This window comes from Myotis lucifugus, unplaced genomic scaffold (assembly GCF_000147115.1).
Source record: "Myotis lucifugus unplaced genomic scaffold, Myoluc2.0 scaffold_92, whole genome shotgun sequence".
Classification (NCBI taxonomy): domain Eukaryota; kingdom Metazoa; phylum Chordata; class Mammalia; order Chiroptera; family Vespertilionidae; genus Myotis; species Myotis lucifugus.
Window position 1 is genome coordinate 3262767 of NW_005871140.1, and position 22347 is coordinate 3285113.

At 37.4% G+C, this 22347-nt stretch overlaps 1 protein-coding gene across 1 annotated transcript in view; it reads right to left on the bottom strand.

Moving 5' to 3' along the window:
- Positions 1-13550, bottom strand: part of LOC102426399 — a 183442-nt gene extending 169892 nt beyond the window's left edge. Inside the window, exons 1-2 of the mRNA XM_023756395.1 lie at positions 13446-13550; positions 1141-1233 (exon numbers count right to left, since the gene is read on the bottom strand). Of these exons, the coding sequence (XP_023612163.1) occupies positions 1141-1233; positions 13446-13550 (198 nt within the window). The remainder of the gene's footprint in view (positions 1-1140; positions 1234-13445) is intronic.
- Between the last annotated feature and the right edge of the window lie 8797 nt (positions 13551-22347).

Genomic DNA, 22347 nt, shown 5'->3' on the forward strand with positions numbered 1-22347 from the left:
TTTATCATTAAAAACCTTCTCTTTTAACTTGTTAATATTAAGTGGAATGAGAACTATAACTTAAATCTATACAACTGTTATTTGTTACATCTTAGTAATTATTCAACTTGAATTTTTCTTATGAGATATTTCCTACTGTGATTACCAATCAATGTTGGCAATATAGTCTTTAATACTGGGCATATATAACTCCCAAATATTAAAGTAATCTCTGATTAAGACTTGAATTCACTCAGGAAAATGCATTGTACCTGCTCATCTATTGTAAAATACATAGATAACAAAAGAGATATAATCAAAATAAGAAAATACTAAAAAATCTAAACCTTGCATAGATTTATTTGCTAAAATGTCGAGTTACATGAAAGTTTAATTTTTAAATATTGACACTATCTTATTCTTTAAGTTGCTTGTAGATTTTATTTACTGACAGTGGTACATGGAAATGAGCAAAACCATCATCTTGTTTCAGAAAGATTAAATGCTTTTGTATTCCAGGAAACTACATAAAAATCATTTTCCCCTTTTGTCTAACACTACTTTTGTATTAAAATTTCATTTATGGACGATGATGCTGTCAGCTTCACAGCATGAGCTCTGGAGAGAAGAAGGTTTGCTTTAATGGTTCTTCATTACAATATTGACAACAGAATCTTATGATTAGCTCACTTAGGCTTGACATTGGTAAACCACAGTTTTTCCTTGATAACAGAAAACATCGTTAGCATTTCTAAAATTCATAACAATAATTCTATTCCTAGAAAGTCAGAAAATACAAATAAGATTTAGTATTTATTTAAAGTCTAAGAAAATTGTAATGGTTTTCCTGCTAGCACACTTTATAATTTTCAGATTCAAGTCACATGTAATAACTTCTTAAATGGAGATTTTTATGAGAAATTATTCAGAAACATTTTTCAGAATATTATAATATGATTTAATATTTCAAGCATATAATTATTTTTCAAGGTTCCTATATCAATAAAATGATTTCCAGTTTTGATCAATTTTCCCCATTATGTTGTTATCAGGTAACTATATATAGTTGGTTCACTACCAGACCCAAGTAAAATTTGTCTTAATTTTAAAATTAGTGTTCATTGCGATGTTACAATATAGTTTAAAAAGTAATTTCCTTACTTCTTCCTGTGCCTTATGGAGTTCCTTTGCTGTCATTGAAAGAATGATTTTTTCAGTAATTTTCTCTTTCTGTTCATCCACAGCCAGGTTCAACTAGAAAAAAAAAAGGCACCTGTTTATACCTAATAGCAACCTTTATTCAAATGACTAATTTGAAATCTAATTTCAAATGCTTATGTGAAAATGAATTCCATTGAGATAAATAAGTCTAAAGTTTATTTTTATATTTAAAACATTTAACACTGACTTTTTCACTTCAACTTTCGTTGCTTTTAAATTTACTGAGATATGATTTGGGAAGGAGTCCTTCACTGCAGATAGTTGACAATGGTGACTACTATTTAAAGTCATTTTATCAAAATGAGTATAGCAGCTTTTTAAAACTAGGCTGATAGTTCCTCTTTTAGTATTTTATTGCCAGTTGGGAATAAATTGGCTGCTGTTATGTCAGGATAACAATTCAAGAACATAAACCAAAGGCAAATGTCAATTCAAACACTCTAGAGTGGTACAAAATGGTTTATAATATTTCACAACAAAGGATAATGTATCTGAAATACCTGAACAGTTACCTCTGATCTGCTCTATTCACAAAGCCAGATAAAGGTCTTCTGCTACTGCCACTAACTCTTGTTATAAAAAGTGAATGTAGTCCATTCTATATTACTTTATAAACAGTCCCCATGGAAACAAAATACTGTTTTCAACAAAAGAAAAACGCTAAACTCACTCAATGATATTCACTCAATAGATTGGCATTAATAGAAAGAAAGAAAATAGCCTGATACTGAATCCTCTGAATTGGAATCTTAAACAGTTCTTAAACAATGGACTTTCCATGTTGTCTCTCCTTATTGAGGATTAAAAATGAATAATAACCATGTTCTTTGCTTTGTTTTGTACCAGTATGTTTTGCAAATGTTGTTATTGTTTTAAAGAGGTCTCAATTGTATGCCTGACCATGAATCTTTAATCCATACCCTGCCTGAAGGCCCACTCTTATACTTGGGATAAAATGGGGGTAGGGCCAACGATATGGCCTCCTCAATCTAACTATGTATATATGCTATATGAGTAATATCACACCTGTGAACTATTTTTAAAAATATATATTTTTATTGATTTCAGAAAGGAAGAGAGAGGGAGAGAGAGATAGAAACATCAATGATGAGAGAGAATCATTGATCGGCTGCCTCCTGCATGCCCCACTCTGGGGATCGAACCCACAACCCAGGCATGTGCCCTGACCAGGAATCAAACCATGACCTCCTGGTTCATAGGTCAACACTCAACCCCTGAGCCACACAGCTGGGTGCACCTGTGAACTCTTCATCTACTGATATGTGATACAGCTCAGTATATCAAAGATTTTGTTTTGATGGAGAGGAAAGACCCAGGAATCTTTATTTAGTCTGATGACCAGCCTAGATAAGTAGTTGACAAACATTTGTGTGAAGGGCCAGATAGTAAATATTTTAGGCTTGGGAGTGGGTATACAGTCTGTTGCAATTATTCAACTAAGGCCTATAGCATGAAATAGACAATATATAAATGAATGAGTGTAGCTATGCTTCAATAAAACAAAAAACAAATAAGTGGCAGGCAGGCTGATCTCTGTCCTAGATTGAGAACTTACTAAAAACAAGTTTTTAAAAAAACATGTAATGTACATGATGACTATAGTTAACAATGCTATATGGTGTTTTTAAAAGTTTCAAGAGATCCTAAGAGTTCTCCTCACAAGGTTAAAAAATTGGAGTTTTCTTTGTATCTATGTGAGATGATGGATATTAACTAAACTTATTGCGGTTATCATTTCACCATACATGAGAGTCATTATGCTATATACCTTAAACTTACACAGTACCATATGTCAATTACACCTCAATAAAACTGGGCTAAAATATCATGTGAGTCTATTCTTAGGCTCATTCTCCCCGAGGAATATATTTTCCTGTGCTGTAGCAATAAAATAAAATAAAAACACCACAATATTATAAAATACCAAGTATCAAACTCAACTTCCATTCATGGAATCCTATCTGTAAACTGAGGCACAACATACTGTGTCAAGTCTCCATGGTTATTTCTTTATTGGGAGATTCTCATCTCAGGAGTAGATAAGTGCAGTGGATTGTGACTGGGGAAATATTCACCAAGCTCATCTATTCTTTACATAATTGATTTCCAAATGCAAAAACATTCAGAGCAGATATTTTTGAAGTGAAGCAAAACAAAACAAAAACATAACCACAAAACTCAATACCACAAGTTGTAAGTTAGATTCTAATGAAGTCTCTCAGGACCACGGCATTTAGAACTGCTTCCAAGGGACTCTTTGAAGTTGGGAATTCTTTACCTTTGAAAGAGCTATGGTTAGAAAAATCACCTTTATTCCGATACTCAACATTCAAGGAAATACTGTATGTAAGCTTGAGGGAAAAACATCAACAGTACTGAAAAGCACCATATGCATAGTACCAATAGTACCAAATAGAGAATCCAGCAAGACATTGGAAATTAAATGGTCAAGAAAATATAAGGATACACATGCAGGGCCCTTTCCGGAAACAGACCAGCCATTGAGAGAGAGAGGCAGATATATTTAATACAATCACTTAGAGAAAATTCTTGAAAATAAAATGTCAAATTCAGAGAGTGCCTTTTCACCCTAAGATATTAATAATATGCAATACTAATAGCATCTCTCTCACACATCCCAGGACATGACAACAATAGTAGGATTCTTCTCTCCCATAACTTTAGAAGAGGGCATCCTGTTTCTTTATTAAAATAAAACTAGACGCTTTTGATTTGCTGTTCTTATCTAAAATGCATGAGATATTTTTTTCTGTCACAGGTTTGTAATTTCTGAGGCTAATTTTTGTGTATAAAGAGGGTGTATGTGTTATGTGCCATAGAGTCAGTTCTGATTCCTGGTGACCCTATAAATGAGTAAGGTCCACAATGTCCTATCCTAGAATAAAAACCTCAAATTAACTTCAAATTAAAAAACATACAATAAAGATGAAGCTTGAGGGCATTACCTAAGTAAAATAAGTCAGACAGAGAAAAACAAATTCTGTTTAAAGGCTAATTGTGTAAACACTTTGATATATAGTAAGATAAAATCTATTTTATAGGAGAAAATTCCTCTAAAGTAAAACTCTAGAGTCCAATCATTAGTATTTTTATAAAAGGTACAGTAATCAAATAAGCTGGTGTGTTCTGTTTACCTAATTCATATTGACATTCCATTTAAGTACTAACTAAAGAGGGAAGAGCTATTAGTCCAACCAAACTCAGGGTTCTGAACTGTAGTTCTGCATGCAGTTTTCTTTGTATTCAGAAGAACAGCTAATGACTCAAGTGTGACATATATGATGTATGTTGTGTATAAAGTCCTTAATAAATCAACATAACCCAACAAGAAATTAAATCTCTCTATCAAAAATTTATGTCTTTGACCAGTAAATATTGATTTATTAATAAATTATTTGACCCATAGTTTACATGCAGATCAATACAGGCAATACAGTTCAGCATAAACAACAAGACAATCAGCCTTCATATATATTGACAAGTTTCCCAATGGTCTGTTAATATACAAAAGACTGGGACAAATTACTTATTTATATATACAAAACATGCTTATAAAGGCCAGCTGCAGGTATTTTTTTGGAAAGTGCATTTTAATAAGGTTCTATTCAGTTAGGGAACAAATGGGGAAGAAGTAGTTTGCACTACAGAGTTTTAGCGCAAGAGCTTTCTCTTTTTCTAACCACAAAATCAATCATTTGTCCAGACTGTGGGAGTCAGAGTTAGTTACTGAAAAGAGCTCCGTATATAAACAAGTCAATAACTCATTGTGTGTTATTGTCCAGCTGAAGAAGTCGGCTTTCAAAAAGCTGCCCCTGCTTCTCTCAGAATGAATGTCACTGTATTCAGGACTGGGAGAGAGTCCTTTGTTTCTAGCCATTGCTGGCTGCCATTTATGTATGGGAACAGGAGGTGGCTGCTAGGAGTGTGGGGGAAGCCATTATTTGGAATGGTGGATGTCCAGGAAAAACTCTAAATTTTGTCAACATAAATAATTTGTGTCTGGAAATGCGTTAATGGAATCAATAAAGAATGGCCACATACACAAAATATTTGGTAAAAGAATTAAGTAATAATGAGTCTGTGTCATTTATATTTTTGGTTTCTTACATGTCAATGAAGATTAATCCAAAATATATAGGCAATGGTCAGAAAAGTTCAAATGTATAAAATCAAACTAATAAATAGGTAAATGTGTCTAATAAATGCTACCTGCCATAAATATTAAGAGTGATTCTTGAGACTCCCAAATGGGGTTTTCAAAGTGTGTGTGTGTGTGTGTGTGTGTGTGTGAATTTGTTTTAGGAATGATTTTATGTATTCAACACTTGTGATAAGTTAAAGAAATTTGAACTATTTTTGACTTAAAACTAGTTGAAATATCCTTTAGAATTTAACTGAACCTAAAATTCATAAGATATAAATATTACTATACTCTTATGTATTTGATCTTAAAATTTATTTAATCAAACCAGGGACTATAGAGAAACACCAGACCAAGATTCAAGGTTTATGATTAGGCTGAGCAAATAAAAAATACGTATTGATATGTTTAATAAATGGTCCTTATGGTGGAGCATGCTCTCTGAAATCTTTAAACACTAGCTTAGCTTATACATATACTAGAGGCCCAGTGTGCATGAAATCGTGCACGGTTAGGGTCCCTCGGCCTAGCCTGGCCTCCATTGCATGGCCTCTGCCGCCCTGCGACGCCAGGTGAAGCTCTCCCTCTGAAACTCTCCGTCCTGGGACGCTCCGCGATACTCACAGCCCCTCCACTGCTCTGCGAGGCTCCCCTCACCCCTCAACTGCTCCGTGAAGCTTGCTGCTGGACGCTCCATGAAACTTCCCCAGCCCCGCCACTGCTCTGCGAGGCTCCCCCCACGGTGACTGCTCCGTGAAACTCCCCCGCCCCCACGACTGCTTTAAGAAACTCGCTGCCGCCAAGGTGACTGCTCCGCTAAGCTCATGGCTGCCCTGCAAAGAAGCCCACTGCAGCTCAACAGTCCCAAGTCCTGCCCCGCCGCCAGCTCCCCCTCATGGTGAGCAGCTCGGGGGCCAGGGGAGGTGGGGACCGAGAGGTGCTCCATGCACTTCATGTGACCAATCACCCGTTCAGTCATGACGGCACCTAGCTCTTAATGTATATTACGATATCAGAGAGGGGGAGAGAGAGAGAGAGATAGAAACATCAACAATGAGAGAGAATCATTGATCAGCTGCCTCCTGCATGCCTCACACTGGGGATCAAGCCCGCAATTGGGCATATGCCCTGATTGGGAATCGAACTGTGACCTCCTGGTTCATAGGTCGAAGCTCAACCACTGAGCTATGCTGCCTGGACTAACTTAGCTCTTAATTAGATAAAAAGTTGAAGTTGGCCCTAACCAGTTTGGCTCAGTGGATAGAGCGTTGGCCTGTGGACTGAAGGGTCCCAGGTTTGATTCTGGTCAAGGGCATGTACCTTGGTTGCGGGCACATACCCAGTAGGGAGTGTGCAGGAGGCAGCTGATCGATGTTTCTCTCTCATCGATGGTTCTAACGCTCTCCCTTCCTCTCTGTAAAAAATCAATAAAATATAGATTTTTTTTAAAAGTTGAAGTTGTAGGGAAGAAGACAATTGGGAATGTAGAACTTAATCCAACTGATCCATCCCATTTCCCCTCACAAATTAGAAAACCACAGCATTAAATAATATAACATGCTTTCGCAGGCAATAATTGTACAAGGCATTTTTCTAGGTACAAACAGATTAGTGGAGAAGTGCCATATGGTTGAGGAAATAATTAAAAACAATAGAAAATGATAATTTATGGCATGAGGTAGATCACAATTAGATGGAGGTAAAAACAATACAATCTATAAGTATAAAGAACAAAACTATTATTTGGATATGGAATGGTTAGAGATGGAAAGGCATAAATTATGGGTAGTATCAAGCTAGGAAAAGGAGAAGTGATACTATAGGGCAATATTATTAATAAATATTAATATTACTACTTATTAATTAATTACATGATGAAATTCATTCTAAATACAGTTAGTGAGGTAGCTTGACATGGCTTGGGGAAGGAGAGGAGAAAAGACAAGCTGAGCCTTGAAGGATAAGCAGAAAGGGCAGAGCTGATCCAAGTGAATCAGACTAAGGCACTGGTCTGATCACAAGGAATGTTTCATACTGGGGAACAAGGACTAGATTGTTAGTGTGAACCTCCCATATCTGAATTTATTAATCTATTTTATTTTTAGCTTTTCAGGAAAGTATCTCTATATATAAAAAGCCAGCTACTGTAATGGCCATAACGACCATTAGGGGGCGGGGCTGGCCGACCAGTCGCTATGACGCTCACTGTGGCCAGTGAACTGGCCAATAAGGGGGTGGTGCCAGCCGGCCAAACTCACAGCCCCTCCCCCCGCCAGTCTGCCCCTGATCGGACTCTCCCACCCTGATCAAGAGAGGGGCAGCTGGCCAAACGTCCCTTCTCTTTGCCCCCCCCACCACCAACCCCACCCCTGCTCAGCCAGCCCCACCACAATAGGCCCGCAGCCCCTCTTCCCCGGTCGGCTCACCCCTGATTAGACACCCCCACCCCGATAGGGGGCGGGGCTGGGTGGGCAACCTCCTGCAGCCCCTCCCCTCAGCCGAAAATGCTCCCAATGGGCCCCCACCACCCTAATCAGCCTGCAGCCCTCCTTCTGGCCAGCCCCACCCCTGATCGCCACCCTACTGCAATAGGGGGCGGGGCTGGCTGGCCAACTTCCCCCAGCCCCTCCCCCCAGCTGGCCCCACCCACTATGGGCCCCCACCACCCTGATAGGCCCCTAGCCCCTCCCCCCAGCTGGCCACACCCCTGATCACCCCCCCACCCCCGCCCAGCCCCACCAGAGATCGTCCCCCCACCCTGATCAGGGGCAGGGCCACCTGGCCAACCGCCCGTGGCCCCTCCCCAAGGCCACTGGCTCCCAATTGGCACCCCCAGCCCCATTTGGGGGTGGAGCCAGCCAGTCCACAACCCACAGCTCCTCCCCATGGCCAACCTGCCCCCAATCGGCCCCCCAACCCCAATTGGGGGTGGGGCCTGCTCTCTAATCACCCACAGCCCCTTCCCCCAGCTGGTGCACGAATCCTGTGCACCAGGCCTCTAGTTTAATAATAAAATTATTTGACTCAAAGTAGCCATAATCACAATAGCCAAAAGATAGAAGCAACCCAAATGTCCATCAACAAAAGAATGGATAAACAACATGTGGTATCTAGATATAGTGGAATATTATTCAGCCTTAAAGGAAGGAAATACTGACAAATGCTACAAAATGGATGAACCTTGAAAACATGCTAAGTGAAATAAGACATGCACAGAAGGACAAATATTTTGATTACACATATATGAAGTACCCAGAGTAATCAGATTCATAGAGGTGGTGGTTGCCAGAAGCTGGGGGAGAGGGGAGTGAGGTGTTAGTACTTAATGGGTACAGAGTTTCAGTGTGGGAAGATGAGAAGTCCTGATGGACAGTGGTAATGGTGGCACAGCAATGTGAATGTACTTAATGCCTCAGAACTATACACTTAATAATGGTTAAAAGGGAAATTTTAGGCTATGATGTTTTACCATAATAAAAAATTAACCATAATGTATTTTTAATAAGAAAAATACTCATATTTATTTTTTAAAATCTCTCTTGAAAGAGTGCAGTAGAGCCTTTCAATTCACACAAATTAGACAAGAACATGAAATACTGAAAAATTTAATCATGAATGTTGTAAAGTATTATTTTCCTATTCAAATATGCACACAAACTGAAACAAGATAAACAGTGTCAATTCGTTTAAACTATGGTAAGACAACTTTGGATGCATAAAAATAGTTGGTAAATTGGCTTGCAGTGATCACTTTGTTTCTATGTAAATGCGCCCTTCCAAAGTGTCTGAGATTACTCCAAAGCAGTTGCTTTCCTGAGTATTTTATGTATTCCTTCCCAGTATCATTTGCACAATTACTGGGGATTTATGCCAGTAACATATTTACCTACTTCAATGGCTATTAAGAAAATCAAATGAGCCCTAACCGGTTTGGCTCAGTGGATAGAGCATTGGCTGCGGACTGAAGGGTCCCAGGTTCGATTCTGGTCAAGGGCATGTACCTTGGTTGCGGGCACATCCCCAGTAGAGGGTGTTTAGGAGGCAGCTGATCGATGTTTCTCTCTCATCGATGTTACTAACTCTCTATCCCTCTCCCTTCCTCTCTGTAAAAAAATCAATAAAATATATATATTTTTAAAAATCAAATGAGATTTTTAACCTGGAAAAATCACATCATAAACTACAAAGCACCATGCAAATATTTTTATTATCAAAGAATTAATAAAGCAAAGGTCAGCTTTTGCCCTGGTGCAATCCCAAACATCACATATTCTAAAAACAAGTCTGAATTAGTAATTACCAAATGGTTGCTTTCCTCCAGCCAAACTTACTGCCAAAATATTCTTCATCATCTCTAATCCACATAGGGACAAAAAGCTACACTGGTTTCCACTCTGGGATTTTTTAAATTGATTTTTAGAGAAAGAGAGGAAAGGAGAGAGAGAGAGAGAGAGAGAGAGAGAGAGAGAATAAAAAGCACCCATTTGTCTTTCCACTCATTTATGCATTCATTGGTTAATTCTGGTATGTGCCCTGACTAGGGATTGAACTCACAACCTTGGTGTTTGGGGACAACATTCTAACCAACTGAAGGGTTCACCCTGGGATTTTTAAGTACAATTTCACAGGGTAAACACTTTCTGAAACTCTTTGGATATCTTCTCCCTGATCCAGCCAGATTTGCATTTATAGAGAATTCAGAGCAGGATGCTCCTAGCTCAATATGTCTACCATCTAGTATCAAAGAACTCCCATCTCCATTTCTCAATGCACCGTCTGTGCTTGGAATTCATTTCTGTGGGAGGTCATAGAGTCAAACACCATGACTGAGAAAGGAACGGTTATTCACAATGCAGGCAGTAAGTGTGAGCCTGGATTGCAAGGGCAATCAAATCTCATGCTTCAAGAAAGAAGATGATCATTTGCAAGGTCAGGAAGGAATTTCCTCTTCACTTTTAATAGGAAGTATCAGGCAATTTGAGGGATGAATTGTGGGGGAGGGGAAATTTATCTTGGTTCTAAAATACAAAGTATTCATGATACCCCTTCCACCAGAAAGATCAATGGATTAGCTACGTAGGTGGCATGATCCTATGTAAAAAGTTGGTATCCCGTGTTTCCTATCATTTGATGTGATACACATTTAGCTCATTTCTACCATGTGCCGTGGCAATCACCTCAAGCAATTCTTTAGTGGACAGTCATAATAATAACATTTTATTTTCATTAATTTATTAATTTCTGATGACTTTAATGCAGCAAGGCTTAAGCAATTACTTTTACTGTCACCTTAGTTTCCATACAATTTGCATAGTTTTTATGATGCAAAACCTTTCAATATGTGATTATAAGCACTTAACCATTATGTAACACTTACCTTTGCTAATTAAATAAATAAACATATAAGGTCTCATGAATAAAGTTCCTAAGACTGATCACATATTTTTAAGTATATGTACTTAAATATATTTTTGGCTATGTTGAAACATTCTAATCAACACAAGACACAAATTTAACATATCTTTAATATTTGTTTTGACTTTGATATCCATTACATATGAGATTGATAATTCATACTCAGAGCTCCCCAATTTATGATATTAATTGATTTGTTACAATGTGCTTCTAACAAGCTTTTATCTTAGCACTTAAATCTAAACATTTATACTACATAAATGTGGCATGCTTTAGCAATTGACACTGTATAATACTTCTAAGGAGCGTCACAGATGTGTTAATAATGCTAGAAGAATAACCTGAATTATAATTGAGAATTTGTCCCCTTTGCCTTACAAAAATAACAGCTTTTAAAGGGGCACCCCTGATTTTCTAGAGGACTGTTCCGGCTGCTATTGCTGTTGTTTCTGAACCTGAGTTCTAAACTCAAGAGCAATGTCTGAGAAAATGTCAAACGTCAGTACCTGATTCTACCAGCAGGTGCTACTTGAACACCCAGGGTTATTCCCATCTCAGAATGACAGAAGGGTAAGTGAAGGGCATTCGTTGAACAGTAACAAATATCACTGCAAAGTCTTTTTAAATATTTTTTATTATAGAATTCAACATTGTTTAGAACAATATCAGTCCTGCATCCATTTCCTTACACTCCCGAATAAACATAGGATCGGCAATGCTAAAATGTAACTACATTTATTTCCAGTCCTGGCTGCATTTTTATTTCTGTGAAAGTTTGGTTATGAGTAAAGAGCACAGCTGCCATTGACCCTTACTGTTTCTAGGAATTCCTTATGTTTGTACACAGATTAGAAATGATGAGATGAGATTCTATTAAAATTCATTACAGGAATAAAAAAAAAATCCTTCCCTTTCTTAGCTATTAGCTTTTTGCTTTTTTTTTTTTTTTTTTTTCCATACTCAGCCTGACCCAGCCTGCGAAGCTGGAAGTTGGCAGCTGTGATTGCAGTACAGATTTCACACAGTGTAATTACTGCAGTGACACTAGGACTGAGAGGTACAAAGAAAAAAAAAAGAGGCCCTACAGGTTATTAGCACTAAACACTGGGAGAAATCAAACGGGGAGTCAATGCGTAATTTCGAGGTCTATCAAGCCTCATCAGGAACAGCAGGGAGGAAAGTGCTTCACTTCATCATCTCACTCTCTGACTTTTGTTGAAAATTACAGTAATTAAAAAAGAGCTAAGTACTTCTCAGGCAAGGGGTCCTTTCTTTACCCATCACCTTTTAGTTGGCTGCTGATTCTCTGTGACCTTTTCCTTGGCTCTGTCTATCGCAGTCAACACGGATCTTTGTTGAATGGCTCTCTGAAACCTAATTACTATCTGCTGGGTGATGCGGTATTGATCAGAAAAGGTGGCACAGCAAAATAAGAGTACCAACACTGTGGCCCCGGCAATCGAAAAGTAATTCCAGCCCCATAGAAACGGCCCTTCCATCCCACTTATTAGAAGCAGCTGTGATGTTGCCAAATCAATACACCACACTGGATTGCTTCTTTGACTAAAAAGCAGCCTTTTTTTTTTCAAGAAGTCATGTACAATCAACGGCCTCTGACTTCAAAGGACTTTGCCCTAATGCACTGTGTGAGTGAACAAATTCTATGTTGGCAAACATCTTTAGTACCAGTAGTGGTGGTGATGGTGGTGGTGTGTGTGTGGTTTTTTTTTTAAATCACTACTTTTATTTAGCTTCATAATGGAGTATCAGTGGGCTGATCCGTCCAGAAAACTCCATTAGACATTATATCCCATCAGAAAAAAGTGCTCAAATACATTGGAAAGCATAAATTAATCTAAATGGAGCAGTTGGTACTCAACTATTAACAACTCATTTTAACAGAAAATACTAGTATGTGTTTTCTAAAAAACAAATCCGTTAACCTCATGTTTTAGTACATATAATAAATAGATGAAAGTTGAGTTGGGATTAGTTGATTTTTTAGTATGTAAAGAAACTGAGTGGTTTTATAGAGAAAAAAATATTTTTGAATATACCTTGTTTTTTTGAATAAAGAAAAACTGTCATTCTATTTGCATTGAAAGAAAAATAAATAAGCATTCAGTTTTCTTTAAATTCTAGCACTTAAAATTAGATATTTTGGTAATTGTACCTAAGGAAGAAGGTACAATTTGGTGTGATTTGCTTGGGTTGTATCAATCCTTATAATATAATATAAAGACTTTTGCAGCCAGAAATGCATAATAGTCATTCAAAGCTGATGTCATATTAAAGCTAAGAAGACAGCTCAATTTACTTTATATGTCAGGCACCAATAGCTTGATAAATTAACATTTTATTGGGAAAAGATTTCACATCAATTATTTACTAAATTTATTAAAATTGAATTATATTTTCAAACTTCTAGTTCTCATATGATTCAAATACATCATATTTATTTAAAACTAGAGGCCTGATGCACAAAGATTTGTGTAAGAATAGGCCTTCCTTCCCCTGGCTGTCGGCACCGGCTTCCCTCCAGCACCCAGGACCCGGGCCTTCACTCCAGCCACTGCCCTCCTGTAGCTCCCTCCACCCCCACACCCCCCTCATGGCAGGCATCCTGCCCAGCCCTGCCGCTCCGCACCTGCATGCACGTGCTGCCCATAGGCCTGGATCGGCCTGGGCGGGGCAGAATGCCTGTATCATGACCATGGCGACGACGCAAGCGCCTGCGCCCAGCCGCCGCCATCTTTGTCACATCAATTTGCATATTCCCTCTTTATTGGCTGTGGGCACCACCATCTTTGTCTGGAGTGACAATTAATTTGCATATCCCATCTTTATTAGATAGGATGCCGCCCCCCAATGGAAACATTAACTGCATCAGAAGTCATAGCAATGACATAGTTAATGGTTTGTGTATTAAGGTTTCTTTAAAGATAATTACAGGAATTAAAAAAATCAAAACCATCAACAAATTTCCCAAAAATTTTACCTAGAATCATTATTCCAATTTTCTTCCTAAGAAGATGGTTCTATAAAACAATGTCATATAACACTAACACTGTAAAATTACGGGTATATTTTGTACTTTATCTGAGAAGTGGATTTCACTCATCTCTACATGTTTAAGGGCAATCATAAAAATTATACTGCATATAAAAATTACACAGCTGTGAAAGCTTAGACATGGAGAAATCCAGCTACATCTATTACTTTTCAAATTTGCTCTACATCATAGCCTTCAACACCTGATTACATTTTGCTAAAGTTACTCTGCCAGCCCGTAGGTCCAGAAAATGTTTGAATTTTCCATGTCTTAACTTAAAAAACAGAGGTTCCCATATTTCTTCAGTTCACAGAACCGTTGGTGAAAAAAATTTAAAATATTCTATGAAGCCCTGTGCATTTGCAGCAGCCCACTGAGGTGTTTTGATACACAGTTTGGGAACCAAACTTAAACCATTAATTTTTTAAAACAATATTTTACTTGGGATCTCAATGTAAAGAACAAAGGCAATATTTCTTATTTGTGAGTTCCAAGATATAACAATTATGTATTATAGTACCAATCAATGTGTGTGTGTGTGTGTGTGTGTGTGTGTGTGTGTATGGGAGTTTATGAATACAGAAAATTGAATGTCTTATATAAAAGTAAGATTCTGATTTTGCTTGTTTTTATTCCTTTATTTATTTTTTCCAAATTTGGATTCCATTGTAACAGTAATTCCAAAAGAGTTTGTACGCTTTTCTGGTATAATTTGTATAGTTTAAATAATGTTCACAGATGCTCAATTAGCTTCTGCAGAGTTACGTACCTATTACAAAATATTTAAGATTTGATCACAAATCTCTTGGAACTATAAAATAAGGTAAAAGAGAGCCTGAAATAGTAAAATGTATAAGACCTACACTAAAATGAAAGGTGCAAATAAGCATTGTTCACATATTTGTTCACCTAACATGTTTTAGGAGATGTGGACACTTTTTTTTAATTTAAATTCATTATTGTTTAAAGTATTACATAAGTCTCCTTTCCCCTCCATTGACCTCTCCTTGGCCGCTCCCACCCCCCAAGATGTGGACACTTTTAGGCATATAAAACATAACCTAAGACTTCAAATAATCAAACAATCATGGTCATGAGAATATTAATTGTTCTTATATCCCATGAGCTTTTGGCTTTCCTATTTGTGAGCACTGCTGTTTAATAAAAAAATTAATTTTTTTATTTTTACTTTAATCATTTTACTTTTTCTTTTGACTAATAAATGTGTTTTAAATAACAAGGGTTCTTTTAATCTAGTCTTGCTCCCATCTGTAAATAATATAAAGTAAAATAATGTAGTAGATCACTATTGTTATGTGGGAATGGAATGGTTGGCCCAAAGAAACTAAGAAAAAGAAACTTTCTGAGGAAAACAGTTTGTCAACAAATTCTATAAATAAGTCTCACCTTTATTTGTGATAATTAAGTTATTAAGTAAGTCCAGGGTGGGGCAAAATAGATTTACAGTTGTGAATACATGGAACACAGTGTTTATTCTTGTATTATTATTCATTAATTATTGTATTATTTTCCATATGAACAACTATAAGCCTACTTTTGCCCCACCCTATAAATGAGTTTAAAAAGCAAATGTGGGTGCTATTGTTTCCCTCATGTCTCACTCCTCTGCCAGACTCAAAGTTCAATGAGAGTAGAAACCATGTTTGTCTTGTTCACTGTGAAAGATGCCTGACACATAGTAGGTGCTTAATGCATGTTTTTTAATAAAGTATAAAACAAATAGGAATGGGAGAAAGGGAAAGAGAGGGACAAAGGAACAAAGGGAGGAAGGAGAGAGAGGAGTACAGAATTATGGTTGGTCTCTGTGACTTTTTCACTAACAGAACCCTAAGCATTGTGCCTGGTTGAAACAGTGAATTACCCATTCTCATTTGCAAACAGGCATGGCCAATGATATATAAATACAAAATGTGGAACTTCCAAGAAAACTCTTTATGCCCTACCACACTATCTCCTTCTCAATTCTTGGAATACACATGATGACTAGGGGCCCAGTAGTTGTCCTTGGGCCATGAGAGGAAAGCCAGAGAATCTCAGAGACTTCAAGCTGATGTCCTGGAGCTTCGGAACTAATGCCGGCAACTGTCTCCCACCAGACTTCTCATCTAATGATTTAGCCACAGTTAAGTAGGTTGTCTGTGGTATTGCAGTCAAATCTAACACTAATTAATATGGTCTCTGAAATGCATGTTATGAATTTCTGTAAGTGGAACTATTATGCAACTATATTTCACTTCACTAGTGGTGAGAAGAGGATTGGAAAAGAGACGTAAATTTATCGAAGCATAAATTTAGGAAAAATCATTTGATGTCCAAGCAAACACATCAACAGAAAATAACTCTTACCATAAGGCAATATCAAATTTCAAAATCACCAAAAAATCATTAGTTTAAATGTTGACTTGTTGAAAGTGAAAAGTTAGCTTTTCAGTAAATATTATGCTTTCATACTCAAACATCACTCTAAAAAATTTAATAAGCCTTTCATTTGTCATGGATTTGCCACTTAACTACCTAGACTCTTCTTCTTTTCTCATCTTTTAGATTTTGTCACTGAGCAAGACTTTGTGAAAATTCTCAGATTACAACCTTCCTTTCTATATCCAGAAAAACCTCCCTAGGCTAGGCTTCAATCTTCTAATCCATAATTACTATAATTGCTTTCTAAATTGTCTTTCCAACTACCCTTTCTTATCCATCTATCTCATCTCACCTCATCTCATCTCAAACCCTTCCATTTCATTATGTCATTTTCTGCTTATACAACACTGACCACAGGCTCTTAACCACACTTTTTACTATTAGATGCTGTAGCTCTCTACTAAGTGGTAACATCCTGAGAAGACACTATGCCCATACTTTTCCATAGTTCTCAATCCTGTCTTCACATTACAACCATGTGGAGAACTTTAGAAAAAATACTGATGCCCCCGGCCAACCTCTAAAGATTCTAATTCAATTAATCTGGGTTTGGCTCAGTTACCTATATCTTTTAAAACACCTACCCACCACCATCAGTCAAATCAGCACCGTAGATACAACAAGCAGACAATAAATTTTATACACCAGCCACTTCATGCCTTTATTCAAATGATGCCCTGGGTATGTGTACTCATTATACACACATGCACACACCCCTACAACCTCCCCAAATGTAATTTACCTATCCTTTGAGTTTGAAATCAAGTCCCACTTCCTTTGTAAATCATTCTTTGATGACAACTATCAACACCGATCTATCTTTTCTTTAATTCCATGTGATGTACCCACCCACCCTCAATCTCTTTAAGCAGCTTTGGTTGTTATTTTTTCTGTAACACACAATTAGCACCTCACTATATGCTGTCAAGCTGCTCATCTGTAAAATAAGCACAATGGCCTCGTTACCTCAAAAGTCACTTCCTTTGACTCTAACAATCTATGAATTTATGATTTGTCTGTACTGCCCAATTTAGCATTTATTATAGATGCTATTTCCCACTAATTTTTAAATATTTGTATATTTTTTTCTGTTGTCAACTAAAGTTCAGGTCCCTTAAAGGAATGGTTTTATGGATCTATGGTATTTTCCTACCCTCAGCACCATGCCAAATGCTTAAATGTACATTGACTGATATATTAAACCAGAGTTGATGTCATATAAAAAAAAATGAGTGAAGGCAAATCCTTTGAGGAAGCAGTTTTCTACAAATTAGGAGAGTGGGTTTTGAAGACAGACTGGCTGGATTATTCATCCTACTCCTACACTCACCAGATATGCAGTAATATTTCTTAAGGAAATTATTTAACATCATAAGTCTCAGTTTTCTCATTTGTGAAAGGAATTAATAATAGTACCTACTCATAAGGTTATGGTAAGGATTAAATGAGAATACACACACACAGAAACACACACATACACACACATATAAAACACAGTATGTGGCATTTAATAAGTATTTGATAAATGTTTATTATTGCTTGGATAAAGGCAATAAAATAATTAAGATTGAGGATCAAAATAATAAAGTAAGCATTTGATGACTGTGGTGAGAATGGAAATATAGATTCAGACAAGTTTAATAAGTGAATTAATATGAAGTTGCAGTTCAAATACAATTAAGCACCACTCAGAGCACGGCCCTTACCTCAGGCACTGTGGCCTATGAGGCAGACAGAGAACCAGGCCAGGGAATAACTCATACATTGTCCCCTTTGTCATTATCCATATTGAAAAGGGCAGTTGAATTATTCACTCAACAAATATTTATTAGTATCTGCAAGATACTGTACTAGGTGCTGAATTATAAAAAATGAGGGTTTTTTTCATGAGTTTTTTGTGTAGTCAGAGAGATTGCATATGAATAAAACAGAAAACACAAGGCAGAAAGCTGTACTTGACCTAAGAGTTGCACACAGAAAGCAGTTTACCAGAGAAAGAAATAAGGGAGGATTTTAGGGAAGGAGTTCCAACCAAACTGGGCCTTGGAGAGACAAAGGTTTGGGTTAATGAGCACTCTTAGGCAGAAAAAGCATAAGCTAAGGCCCAAAGAAGGAATGTGGAACACATGGGTAGGGGTGGGGGAGGTGAGTAGGGAGTAGACAATAATGGCCAACGTCATCATTGCTTCCAAATTGAGGTAGGACATCTGGACCTTTTGTTTTTTTAACCCTTTTGCCAAACCTGTATCTTATTTTTAAAGAATAATAATATTCCTCAAATAAAACATCTTAAATTCAACTCACTTGAAGACATAATAACAAATTTACATTTTAATATTCTGTAATCTGATGTTTCACCTAGCCGCTTCAACCACAGAGCAGCACCACATTCCCTAAAGGCAAAGAACTTCACAATCAAATATTTCTATTGCCTACTTTATACCTATTCTTTGTTTGGGCACAAGAGGCTATTGGGATCAAAGCTTCAATAGTTGGCTTAAATCAGATAGGGCGGGGGAAATCAATATCCTGATATGATAGTTCTACACCTGAATCTCTACAGTACTGACCAACCCATGAGAAAAGACCACTGAAATAGGAGTAGGTAAACTTGTTCTCTAAAGGGCCAGATAATACATGTTTTCAATTTTGCTAGCCATATTATTTCTGTCACAACTACTCAATTCTGGTGGTGTAGTTTGAAAGCCGTTTAAACAAATGGACATGGCTGTGATTCTATAAAATTTTATTTACAGAAATAGGTTGTAGGCAAGATTTGGCCCATGGACTATAGTTTGCTAATCCTTGGTTTATAACCACTGATATTTCTCTCTCAACCTACATATTTCTCTCTCAACCTACGTGTCTATTACAGGTTGACTGGACACTTCCTATTTCTTCACTCTAGCATCCAAAATGATAGTGCTGCCACTCTCTCCTCCAGTCACAGTGGCAGAGAGGAAGAATGTTCTGAAGGGTCTCCAACAGGAAAAAAATGGTCTATCCTAGAAGTGACAATCATTTCCATTTATAACTTACTGGCTAGACCTGGTCACATGACTCACCCAATCACCAGAGGCTTCCAAGTGCAATCATATAATGTCTGGAAAGTGGAGACCCTGAAATGCTTGGCAAGGAGCCTTTGTGACTGCCAGAACCTACTCAAAATAAAAGATTGTCTTAGAAAAAGTTTCCTTTCATTCAAACAAGTTTCATGTGTATAGCACTGACAAATTGTAGCCCATCAAGGTAATCTTATAGACATTTCAATTGATCTAATAATCATTCTAAATAGATATAGTTGAAAGACTCATGATCTCTCAAAAGATTTATTCTTCTGTGAGAAATTCATTTGGCATATTTCACTTTATATAATACATTAGAAAGAGTAATTGATAAAAGAAAAAATAAGTGATTGAGTGAGAAAACTGACGGTCAGAGTGACAGATTTCTATCATGGAAAATGTGCAAAACAGCTTAGATATACATATATATAATTATACATCTTATCATGTTTCTTAATAACTTTTTAAATTATATATTTCCCTATTATCTATACTTCAGATCCATGATACCTTTTGATATCTAACAACCAGATTTTTCTTTCCTTATATCTTTTGAAAAAAGTAATTATCAGACTCAGTCTAAGAATTCTAAGATTATTTTATTTGGAAAGATAGACACTAGCAGTAATGTATTAATTTTTAAAAGAACTATAGGAATTTCCTGGAATTGCCATTTATTGTTAAATTGAGAAGATTAAGTTGAAAATAAGATATCCTATCCATATTATTACCTACCCATCGACATTAATATAAAGAAGTCCATAAACTTGTAGCTACAAAAAAGAACTGTCCCAGTCATACAAACTAGTAACAAATGATAAAATTCCAAATACATGAAGCACATATAAAAAGAATCATAGACTCTTTTTATTTATTTATTTATTTATTTTAGCATTTTTTTTTCTTTTTTTTATTGCTAAAAGTATTACAAAGGGTATTACATATGTGTCCTTCCCCCCGCCCCCCTTAACTGGAAGAGACCTGCGAAGTAATCAATCCAACTTTTTACACTACTCAACTCTCAAAGGGAAAATCGAGTGACCATGAAGATTTGCTTATTTACTTTGCTATATATGTTTTATCTATTTTCTTTGATCTGCTTCCAGGAGAAAGTTGTAACTACAAACTTTGAATGACTTCTTCTTCCTGTTCTTGTCAATAATTCCTACTCATTAATCTTACCAATGCTTTTCAATTCAATAATAAGGCAAACATGTTTTTGAAAGCAGCTATGTGCCAGCTACTACACTTGGCCTTGAGGACACAATAGTCCACAAAACAGATATAATCCCATTTAATCTAGTTGCCTCTACAGTATATATACATACATAAATACTGCTGGCATTAGATGATGTGCTGTTGTGCTTTTTTAATTCATTCAACAAATATTTATTAAGCACCTACTATGTGTAAGCACCTACTAGCACTTTGAACTAATGAAGAGACTGATAAGATGTATGCGGTCAAACTAATTCCAAGCTTTCACATTCCGGGTATGTTAAGGTAATGGGGGCGGGCCATGGATCAGAGAGGCTGAATATAGGGGATAAACATATAAACAATGAGTTAACAAGAACATATCAGGAAATGAATAAAAATATCGTGACTGTTTTCCCTTGAGCTCCTTAGAAAACAGAGCCTGAGATAAAAGCTTGCATGATAATGCTTTATTGGAGGTACAGTTCCAGGAAAGCAACAGTGAAGGGGGAAGGAAGAGAGACAGAGAAGGATGGTGAGCCAATTCAAAGGGATGCAATACCAAATTGGCCACAGGCTTGCAGCAAATATAGTTGGATGCTTGTCTTTCAGGATATTTCAAGAAAGGCCACATGAGTTTCTGTCTTTCAGAGCATCATAAAGAAGGGTGGGGAAGTAAGGCTGAGTAATTGATCTGCTGCTTCCGTGCCATCTCTGGTCTCTGCTAACTCTACCAATTGCCCTGAAAATTCTGCCAGCTGTCTTTTGGTAAAGCCAGACTCAGAGTCTGGGCCAGCCAACAGGCAGGAGTGGTGATCTCTCCTTGTTAGTTGGCACTGTCTGCGGGGCTGGTTGGCTTCTGAAGGCTACAGTAGTGGCAGAGGTTAGGGCTTTATAACAAGAGGAACTATTGGTCACTAGGCCACTCTGGCAGGGAAGCAAGGCAAGTAGCTGAAGAGTCATGGTGGCTAGGGACACATACGTGGGCCTTGTGGGCTTATGGTGGGGCATAAACTAGTATAGTTAAGTTATACAGTGAGTGATTGGGTAGCTGGTCCAAGGAGGGCCTCTCTGAGGAGGTGTCATTTAAGCCAAGTCTTGAAGGACAAGCCACACTGCAGAAATGGGGAACAGTCGTGCCAAAGACCCCAGGTAGAATGAACATGGAGTGTCTGGGGAGAAACAAGAAGAAAATTAAGTAAGGGAGAGTGGAGGGGGTTGAGCTCTGAGAACTGGCAGGGATCAGGTTGTGTGAGGCTGGTAAGGCAGTTGGAGGTGCTGTGATTTTATGGTAAGTGTGCCTTACAGTGTCTGGAACACCTTAAACGGGGGAGTTAAATGAGCTGATTTATATTTCAAGAAGATTGCCCTGGCTCCCCTGGGAGAATGGATGTAGGAGTAGAAGCAGGGGAGCCAGTGAGGAGGTATTTGAGATCATCATCCAAGTGAAAAAATGCAGGGGAATTTATAACCATTTTTCTATATTCATAGCTGTAGTTCTGCTTAAAATGTTTGCTATAATTATTGAAATGAGCAATGATGTTGATGTTTGTCCCTTGAAATGTTAGTCAGTGTATTAACGACCTCCAGTTACCTGCCGAATATCCCAAACTCCTCCAAGGTGATCCTGTTTTTGAAGCAGTTAGTGTGTGTGTGTGTGTGTGTGTGTGTGTGTGTGTGTGAACTCTAGTCTTCATTTTATAAATCCAGCCAAGCTCCTTTCCCTTTTACAACCAACAGAACTCAGAACTCGGTGTGGAGCATAACTTTGTGATTGGCATCCAAATCTTAAT